We start from the raw sequence: 10,448 nt of genomic DNA, 5'->3' as shown, positions 1-10,448 counted from the left end.
AAGCTACATAAAGCCCTTTGAATACTGGTGGGGATGGGGGTGGGGGTTGGGGGGCTTAGAGTCAGATGTGACGCAAGGCTCTCCCAAGATCCAAGGTACCCTTTCCAGGGCCTCCTTAGGTCTCTCGCTTCAGCCATTCAATAAACATTCACTGTAAGTCTGCTCTGTGCAAAGCCCTGAAGTAAAAGCAAGGGGAAATACCAGGAGGATTAAGGAATGGTCTCCATGCTTCAGGAGATTTATGCAGGCAGAATAGTAATATAAAGAGCCATGGAAGCCCAGAGCAAGGGAGAGATATAAGAGTGAAGGCTTCATGGACAAGATACAGTTGAGCTGGACTTTGAATGGTTAGATCAGTACATGGTTATATTAGACAGGGTGGAGACGGGGAGAAGCTGTATCCAGGACAAAGCACAGACCATTCCCAGCAACGGTGGAGGGAAGCGACCTCAGAGAAAGGACAGTGAGTACAAGTGTGTGGGGTGGTAGTGCACCTGTCCTGGGCAATAAGATAACCACCATCGCTCCTTTCACTGTCCCAGATGCCAGACACTCTATCGATGAAAATGATCGGGCTTGGATGGTGCTGGTCCTTATATAACATCATGCTCTGGTCTTCGAATCATTAATGGTTGTGTGTGTGTGTGTGTGTGGTCAAGTAGACATATCAGAAAGCTTACCATTTCAACCCTTTTAAAGTGTATAGGTCCAGTGACATTGAGTACATTCACACCGCTGTGCAGCCATCACCACCAGCCAGCTCCAGAACTTTACGTGAATGATTTTTGAGCAGGAGCATGAAAGAGTCACAGAGGGCATTAGCAAAATTACTCTAGTAGCTGCTTGCAGGACCGCCTGAGCTGTCCTCACATGCTTACGGGGAAGGTGAGAGAGAGGACAGGGAACATGTGAGGAGGTTATTGTAAGTCACTTGGTGCGAGGAGGAGAGTAGATCCTCCCTGGGAAAGAAAGAGGGGACAGACATGTCTACACCACTATCCACCTACAAGGACAGATGAGACTGAACGGTTTGGTTGGGGAGGGGAGCAGGACTCTAAAGTGATTTCTGAGACCCAGAAAACTGAGAATATGGGTGTATTATTCATTGATGGTATTTATCAATATTGGCTAATTTCAGAAATAGGCAAGGCTGGGAGAAAAAAATAGGCCCAAGAAGAAAAGAGCAGGGAAGATGAGAAGCTCCTCCGATGAATTTGAGACTCTCGGTGAGATAATTATTTGAAACATGCAGCTTGGAGTAGGAATTCCAGCTTAGCCTGTAAAAGAGATCAGAGGTGTGAATTTTTTGGTTTTCTCTGAGGCGAGAATATTTGAAGCCAAAATGGCATGTGAAATATGTTCCTCTTCTTGGGGGAAAAAAAAAGAAAAGGAAAATGTTCCTATTCTCATTTTCAGGGAATTTCTATTTCCTGAATTCACTATATTCTTCCTCCCAGAAAAAGCTACTTTGCAACTAAGTCAGCCATAGTTGCTAAAATTTAACTGGCAATCTAACCCGTATGCCCATCCATAGGCCTAAGAAAAATATGTAAGTGGTATTTTGTGTCATGCTAAGGACTTTACAGGTAATCTAATAGACTGTTTACAACAACCCTCTGAACTAGCTATCACTAGCCCCATTAGCTTGCTTCAAGCTACACGGTAAGTAGCAGAGTCAGAATTTGGTCCAGGTCAGCCTAACTATAAAGCCCATACCCTCTGAGGCACTTCCCTGATGGTTTTTAATTTGTCCCTAGAAAACATACGATTTCCTGTTTAAATGAGTACTCCCTTGTTCTCTCTTTTTCTACTTTCAATTTTTTACATAGCAGATAAAATTCTTCTGTGACCCTGCAAAGTGCTAGGTACTAGTGGGGTTAGTCCTCAGGGTTCAAGCTCCCCTTTGTTGATAAAATAGTTTGGAAATTTGTTAGTTATGGAGACACTGAAGAATTTTTCTCTTGACCTTCTATAATATTATAATCTCTCCAACAGTAAAGACAGTTTTCATTCATTAAATAAACATTTTTTTTTAATTTGTTTTTCTTGAGCAATGCAACAGAGACCTCTCCTGGTCAAGAAGCAGAAGTCTTAGGCACAGAACCAACATGGGAAAAGTGAAGGCGGAGAGAAGATGAAACATGAAACAGGTTTCGCCTAGGAGTTGACATTGACTTTGGGGCTTGAACTCTGACAAGCAGAACAGAGAGAGGGATGATCCCACACATAGGGAGCAGTGTGTACAGGAGTGGAAGGGTTCTTTCTTTTCTGATGATAAAATACAGACTTCGTGTAGATAATTTATAAAGATACAGGATGTAAGAATCATTCATAACTCTACCATCCAGAAATTATACTATATAAATATTCTGGTGCATGGCTTTCTGCATTGTTTTCTGGTGACATACATTCTTTTTTGTCCACAAAACTGCATAAATCCTGATTTTTCTTTCTTTTCTTTTCTTTTTTTTTAATAAGATTTTTTACTTATTTACCTGACACAGAGAGAGAGACAGTGAGAAAGGGAACACAAGCAGGGGGAGTGGGAGAGGGAGAAGCATGCTTCCCACTGAGCAGAGAGCCCGATGTGGGGCTCGATCCCAGGACCCTGGGATCATGACCCGAGCTGAAGGCAGACACTTAACAACTGAGCCACCAGGCGCCCCTGATTTTTCACTCAGTGTTTTATCACACCCATTTCTCCATATTCTTTTTTTTTTTTTAAGTAGGCTCCACTGGGCATGGTGCCTAACATGGGGTTGAACTCATGACCCTGATATCAAGACCTGAGCTGAGCTCAAGAGTCGGACGCTTAACCAACTGAGCCACCCAGGTTCCCCTTTCCATATTCTTAACAGAAGAAAAAGATGTATTCTGATACCCAGGCTTCTCTTGGTAAATCATGTAAAAGCCAGAGGAGTTTCAATGAATACTTCTATATGATCTCCATATTGCCAGGACTCCCATTAATGCACGAAGAGGCACACAGCATGGTGAGTGGATTGCTGGCTACGTTCCAACTCCTGCTCATCTTCTCAGCCAGACTCCCCTTCTCTGCCAGACCTGCACTTGGTGGCCCCTCAGCCTGTCAGGAAGCTAACTAGTAAAGGTCAAATATGATCACCAACGTTCTCAGTATGTGAAAAACACATACTGTTGGCTTTTTTGACCTTGGAAATCCCAGAGATTTCTAGGCCCAAGATGGAGCTGCTCCAGCCCAGGATGTCACATCAGCAGAACAAAACTTTGATAACTGTCAGGTGCCTGAAAATGCTCTGCCTGATCAGAAATGCAGTATATCCCAAGCCAACTATGGATTGTGTACTTCCTTCCTTGTTTCTTATTCTTATTTTTTTTTTAAAGATTTTATTTATTTGTCAGAGAGAGAGAGAGCACAAGCAGAGGGAGGGGCAGAGGGAGAAGCAGAATCCCTGCTGAGCAGGGAACCCGACATGGGACTCGATCCCAGGATCCTGAGATCATGACCTGAGCCAAAGGTAGACGCTTAACTGGCTGAGCCACCCAGGCGTCCCTGTTTCTTATTCTTTATCCTATAAAAGCTTCTTGCCTTCCACTCCATTCTGTAGTTCTCCTAGTAGAAGCAATCCGCTTAAAGTGTTAAACAAAGTTTGTATCACCTAAACCGTCTTCATAATTTTTAACACCCTGTATATATACTTTTTTTTTACTTTATTTATACTTTAGTGATCTTTAAATTGATGTCAGATGGACATCTTTGTCCTTTTTTATAACAGTTTACTTCATGTGGTAATCATATATGAACACTTGGCTGGGTGAAGCATGGCTTAAGACCGATTATGATCTTTTTTAAACTGTGGTAAGGGACGCCTGGCTGGCTCAGTCAGTAGAGCGGGTGACTCTTGATCTTGGGGTTGTGAGTTCAAGCCCCACGTTGGGTGTAGAGATTACTTTACAAATAAAAAGAAACTTTAAGAAAATTGTGGTAAAATATACATGACATAAAATTCACTTTAACCCTTTTTGAATGTACAATTCAGTGGCAGTAAGTACATTTACCTTGTCCTGCACCTGTCTCCAGAATTTTATTATTTCAAACTGAAACCCTGTACCCACTAAACAGAAACCCTATTCTCCCCTCCTCTGCTACCTTTGGTAACTATTACTCTTTCTTTGCCTAGGAATTTGATTATTCTAGGTATGTAAGAGGAATTATACAATTTTTGTCCTTTTGTGGACAAATTTAGCACAATATTTTCAAGATTCCTCCATGTTGCAGCATGTATCGAATTTCAGGACATTTTGTGGCTGAATAATATTCCATTGCATGCATATACCGCATTTTGCATATGTATTCATCTGTCGGTGGACACTTGAGTTGTTTCCACATCTTGGGTCTTGTGGAAATGTTGTTAGGAACACTGGCACACAAATATCTGCTCAAGTCCCTGCTTTCAAATCTCTTTTTTTTTTTTTTAAGATTTTTTAAAAGTAATCTCTACACCCAGCATGGGACTCGAACCCACAATAACCCCAAGATCAGAAGCTGGACATTCTACCACCTGAGCCGGCCAGTTGCACCCTCCCACCCCCACCCCTCCCGCCTTCAATTCTTTTGGGCATATACCTAGAAGGGGAAGTCCTGGATCATAAGGTAATTCTATGTTTAATTGCTTGAGAAACCACTACACGCTCGTCCCGGGTGATGCACCATTTTGCATATGGTCATTTTTAAATTACGCTCATCCATTCTTTCCTGCAGGAATACAGTGCTTGGATACACTGAACCAACACAAAAAATACGCTCCAGCTGAAATCGTGCGGTGTATCACAGAGGTATCTGCCAAACACTTCAAATTACCATGTGAAACCGTTGCCAGGACCCACGGCCTTGGTGGGGAGAGGTGTGTTGGCGAGGTGGGGCAGAAAGGTGGTGCTGGGGCAGGCAGAAAAGCAGCAGAAATAACTCCACATCCTGTCACTCTTTCTCAGTGAGGCTCCTCTGACCCTGAGTTTTGGAGCATGATGAACAACAAAGGAGCGAGGAGAAGGGCAAGAAGAACACAGTGAAGATGGATGGTTGGATGGGATCCATCAGTTAAAAGTCTTAACTACTGGGCGCCTGGGTGGCTCAGTTGGTTAAGCGACTGCCTTCGGCTCAGGTCATGATCCCGGAGTCCTCGGATCGAGTCCCGCGTCGGGCTCCCGGCTCGGTGGGGAGCCTGCTTCTCCCTCTGACCCTATCCCCTCTCATGCTGTTTCTCTCTCTCTCTCTCAAATAAATAAATAAAATGTTTTTAAAAAAAAAGTCTCAACTATTGGGTATGAAATCAGTTTCACTGAGAGTATGCCTTGCCCCCTCCCCGCCGCCATCAACTCCGATGTTCTCAGAGCCCATTTGCTTTGAAAAACTTGTATAATGGTTCAAGAGTACAGCTGACTTGTAGCCTTTAAACAAGTTGAAACTGTAGGGGAAATACAATGGTACAACGGGTTTAAATTTGTGGGGAGAGAAAGAGATTGAGATTGAAATACTCGGACACTTTTTATTCTTCTAGCCTCAGACAAGTCGCCTCCTGAAGCCATGGGAGATCACAGTGCTTTGGTATCTGGAGAGCGGTGAATGCAGAGGCATATCTGCAATTTTTATTTCTGGTGGACCTTTCTTCAAGACAACTTCCCGATCTTCCCCATGGCAAAGTCTTTCGCTGTGATTCAAAAACAGAGAGTCTTCTAAAGGGCCAGCGTGGATCCCACACGCTTCTGCGTGCTAAGGGGGGAAAAAAATCCCACCATGAATCACACCAAACAGCACTTGATTAGACGAGGATGGAGATTCCTCAATGGTTTTTCCTAACTACCCCTGCTGAGAAGGAAGGTCTAGGGGAGCCCGGATGGCTGCCCGTTGGCAGCCTGGATGGCTGCTCCTGGCTTTCAGCTCAGGGCCTTGGGGTTCAGCCCCGCGATGGGCTCTGCCCTCAGAGTGCAATGCGGGGTCTGCTTGTCCCTCCCCTGTGCCCCATCCCCTTCAGCGGATGCGCGTGCGCTAGCGCTCTCGCTAATAAAGAAATAAACAAAATCTTTTTAAAAAATTAAGGAAGGTCTAGTGGACAGAGCACTATAACATCCCTTTTTAATTTTAATTTTTTTTTTTTAGATTTGTGTTTATTACTTATTTGAGAGAGAGAGAAAGAGCCCAAGCAGGGGGAGTGGCAGACAGAGGCAGAGGGAGAAGCAGACTCTCCGCGGAGCAGGGAGCCCGACCTGGGGCTCGATCCCAGGACCCCGGGATCATGACCTGAGCCGAAGGCAGACGCTTAACCAACTGAGCCACCCAGGCGCCCCTACATTTTTGTTTTTTTAAAGGCGATGATCTCTAGCTCGTGCTTGGACCCCCAGGAAGAGTGGTGTGGACTGCTGACTAATCATGTAGTTCTTCACAGCTTGTGGGACCTTGTACAAGTCACTTACCCCGCTGTGAGACCCGGTTTTCTCAAATATGAAATGGGTATTAGTCAAGGATTCTTTGAGTGTTGAATAAAACATTGTAGGTGAATGAAAAGACTTTGGCCAACTTCAAAGTATTAGATCAATATCCACTATGCTGCTGCCATGGCACCTGGGCCTGGAGAAATAGCAGGCACTTGAGCTACTGTCTTACATATGCATCTATTTCTGTGCTGAATCGCACTCTGGGGGGGTCTTGGGGTGCAGCCCCATCTCCACTATGCTGTGTTCTCACTGTGATGTTGCCTAGTTACATCCTCTCCAGCAGGAAAAATGGTAAAGGTAAATAGAAGGAAGGAAAACGTAGCTGGCATTCACCCAGGCTACATTCATTTCTTCTCACTTAATTTTCTTTTCTTTTCTTTTTTTTTTTTTAAAGTGTTTGTATTTAGGGGCGCCTGCATGGCTCATTCTGTCTTCAGCTCAGGTCATGATCCCAGGGTCCTGGGATGGAGCCTGGAGTCAGGCTCCCTGCTTAGAGGGGAGTCTGCTTCTCCCTCTCGCTCTGTCTTTCCCCACCTCTCTCTCTCAGATAAATAAAATCTTTAAAAAAAGAGTTTGTATTGATTTATTTGCGAGAGAGAGCAAGTGCATGCGTGCGTGTGCATGAGTGGAGGGGAGGGGCAGAGGGAGAGGGAGAGGGAGAAGCAGGCTCCTGGCTGAGCAAGGAATCCCAGGACCCCAGGATCATGACCTGAGCCAAAGACAGACGCCAAGGAGGCGCCCCTCACTTAATTTTCATTTTTACTCTGTCAGGGAGAATTTCCTCTACACCAGTCTCTAATATTATTTTTTAAATTGTTAGGAGTGCTGTCAACTAAATTGCACAAGTGAAACACAAGAGAAAATTACGCTGGATTATAGCTCTCAAGAGTGAGGTCAAGATGTATTCAAAACAGTTTTTCGTTGTTGACTTCAGCTCAAAGTTTATATACACTGTAGTTCCGGCAAATGGGAAAGATAAAGTCAGTACTAATATTGTCACCATGCTCAAGCCATTTACGACACGAAAAATGACCTGACAAGCCACTGAATTATAAGAAGTACAGTTCAATATTAAGACTACAGAGAAGTCTTAATACAGGTAAATTTGATATGTTGAGTCTAGATTTCCTCCATTTTATATTTGTTTCCAAAATATCAGACAAAAATACATATAAAATAATCATCTCAGGGCTAATGGCAGCTTCATTTACTATATTGTTTGTAGTTTATAAAAAAATAAGTAAGCTATATTTTTTATATATTTTATATATCATATAATATTCATATTTTATTATGTTATCTCTTGGTAAAGTATATTCTTATTCAAGCTTAATTGCTTAGCTGTTAGAAATTTACAAATTTATGCAAACCCATTTCTTTCTAGGAATCCTAACTTGAAATCTCCTATTATAGTCTGATTATTACAATAGATTCTATTCTACTTTTTAAAAAATATTTTATTTATTTATTTGACAGAGAGAGTGAGTGAACACAAGCAGGGGGAGTAGCAGAGGGAGAGGGAGAAGCAGGCTTCCCACTGAGCAGGGAGCCTGACGTGGGGTTTGATCCCAGGACCCTGGGATCATGACTTGAGCTGAAGTCAGATGCTTAACCAACTGAGCCACCCAGGCGCTCCTATTTTACTTTTTTTTTTAAGATTTTATTTATTGTATTAGAGAGAGAGAGATCTCATGAGCAAGGGGAGGGGCAGAGGGAGAGAGACTCCCAAGCAACTTTGCACTGAGCAGGGAGCCTGACGCAGGGCATGATCCCAGTGGTATCATGACCTGAGCTGGAGGCAGACACTTAACTGACTGAGCCACCCAGGCGCCCCTAAGTTAATTCATAATTGCAAGTTGCCATTATGTGGAGAAAGGTAGACAGAGAGTTCTGAAAACTTTGGGTGTAGTTTGTCTTTGGACTCAAATACTTGAATAGATGTTGCTATTTAACTGTTCTTGCGAGTTTCTGTGAAAGTACATCAAATAGTTTATAGTTTTTTGTCAGACAATAGAATGGTGGTTACCGGGGCTTAGAGGAGGGAGAAATGGGGAGACCTAGGTCAAACGGCATAAACTTTCAGTTATAAGACCAAGTTCTGAAGATCTAATGTTCAGCCTAGTAACTATAGTTAATATATGTGCTGCCGAAGCGAGCATAAGCCTAGTAACTATAGTTAATAATACAGTACTGTATCGGGGCGCCTGGGTGGCTCAGTCGTTGAGCGTCTGCCTTCGGCTCGGGTCGTGGTCCCGGGGTTCTGGGATCGAGCCCCGCATCGGGCTCCCTGCTCCTCAGGAAAGCCTGCTTCTCCCTCTCCCACTCCCCCTGCTTGTGTTCCCTCTCTCGCTGTGTCTCTCTGTGTCAAATAAATAAAATCTTAAAAAAAAAAAATAAGAACACTGAAAATGTTAATCTTTTAAAAAAAAAATAAATAATACAGTACTGTATCCTCGAAAGATGCAGAAAGTAGATCTTAAGCTCGCCAGAAGAAAAAATGAGTTAACACTGTGAGGTGATGAATGTGTTAATTATCTTGATCCTGGTAATTATTCTACAGTATGTATGTTTATCAAGTCATCACGTTGTCTACTTTAAATACATATATTTATTATTCCCAATAAAGCTGGAAAAAATAAATATAAATTTAAAAATAGCTTTTGCGTAGTTACATATTTATTCATGGGTATATTAAAGTATATTATTTAACTATGAATTTTTTATTATGAACATTTATAGGAAAATACCTTCAGATTCACATTCCTGAATTTCATGTTTTCTTTCCAAGGCATAATGTAACGTCTTGGGATCATCCCTTGCTTTAATGAAAACCGTGGCAAATGAACCTCATTACACCTGAAGATTAGGAAGGCAGGAAGGAAGGATATCTGGTGAGTTCAATACAATCGTTTTAGCGTTATTCATGTGTTGTGTCCATGATGTTTGAACCCCCCCAGCTGCAGGACGGAGAGCTATGGCATTGTCTGAAGCTCATCTAATATTGAACCCATTAAAACTCCAAGTATCACCAAGATCAAGAGTACGACCTGATTATCTGTACCTCCAGCTGCATGCTATCCTTTACAACTTGCTTGCAGTGTTCATGTAACCTGATACTAAGGGAGAAGGCAGCCCACCATGATTTGCCGCAGGCCCACCCGTGGCCTAAAGAAGTCTCTGACCAGGTACAAACAACAGCTTCTGAATTTAGTACCTGCTTTTTATACTCAGGGCAGACTTGCTTTCCCTGCCCACCCATTGTTTCCCTCTGGAACATCAAGCTTTCTAGACAGATGCCAAGGGAAGCGCAAAATGTTTGTCCTCATCTGTGTGTCGCTCCCGGAGGGCAAACAAAACAAAACCGAACACAAAACCCCCAAACCCAGAACCCTCAAGTCCTCACTTATTAGAAGGCTTATATGAACTCTCCTCGCAACAGCTGTTGGTAAGCTTAGGTAGGATAGGACAAGTGTCTTTCCCTGAAGCCATCGCTGCCAGTAGGGAGAGACTTCTCCTCTAGAACTTCACTCACTCACTCCTCTGATTATGATGACATTGTTGCCTCAGACAGAACACTGTCTTGCTAACTTCACAGTAACCCAGAGCAGTAGTTACCTTAGCAGGTGATTAAGAACAGAGAGAGCTTAGGGGTGCCTGGGTGGCTCAGTCGTTAAGCATCTGCCTTCGGCTCAGGTCATGATCCCGGGGTCCTGGGATCGAGTCCCGCATCGGGCTCCCTGCTTGGCGGGAAGCCTGCTCCTCCCTCTCCCTCTGTCTGCTTCTCCCCCTGCTTGTGCACACGTTCTCTCTCGGGCAAATAAATAAAATCTTAAAACAACAACAAAAAAAGAATGTAGAGCTTAAAGGGTGCCTGGCTGGCTCAGTTGAAAGAGCGCATGATTCTTGATCTTGGGGTCGTGAGTTCAAGCCCCACATGGGCTATAGACATTAAATAAACAAAACTTGAAAACGTATTT

General features: G+C 43.3%; 1 protein-coding gene across 1 annotated transcript; it reads right to left on the bottom strand.

Annotated features, from left to right (window-relative positions):
* Positions 1-5,505: 5,505 nt before the first annotated feature.
* Positions 5,506-10,004, bottom strand: TEX43 (testis expressed 43). The gene is made up of 3 exons (XM_027606896.1): positions 9,875-10,004; positions 9,219-9,327; positions 5,506-5,749 (listed from the first exon to the last, which is right to left on the bottom strand). The coding sequence occupies exons 1-3, from the start codon at positions 9,958-9,960 to the stop codon at positions 5,540-5,542; spliced, it is 405 nt and encodes a 134-aa protein (XP_027462697.1). The 5' UTR covers positions 9,961-10,004; the 3' UTR covers positions 5,506-5,539.
* Between the last annotated feature and the right edge of the window lie 444 nt (positions 10,005-10,448).

This window comes from Zalophus californianus, chromosome 5 (assembly GCF_009762305.2).
Source record: "Zalophus californianus isolate mZalCal1 chromosome 5, mZalCal1.pri.v2, whole genome shotgun sequence".
In the NCBI taxonomy this organism is placed as follows: Eukaryota; Metazoa; Chordata; class Mammalia; order Carnivora; family Otariidae; genus Zalophus; species Zalophus californianus.
Note: the sequence above shows the minus strand (reverse complement) of the source record. Positions and strands in the feature narration are given on the sequence as shown.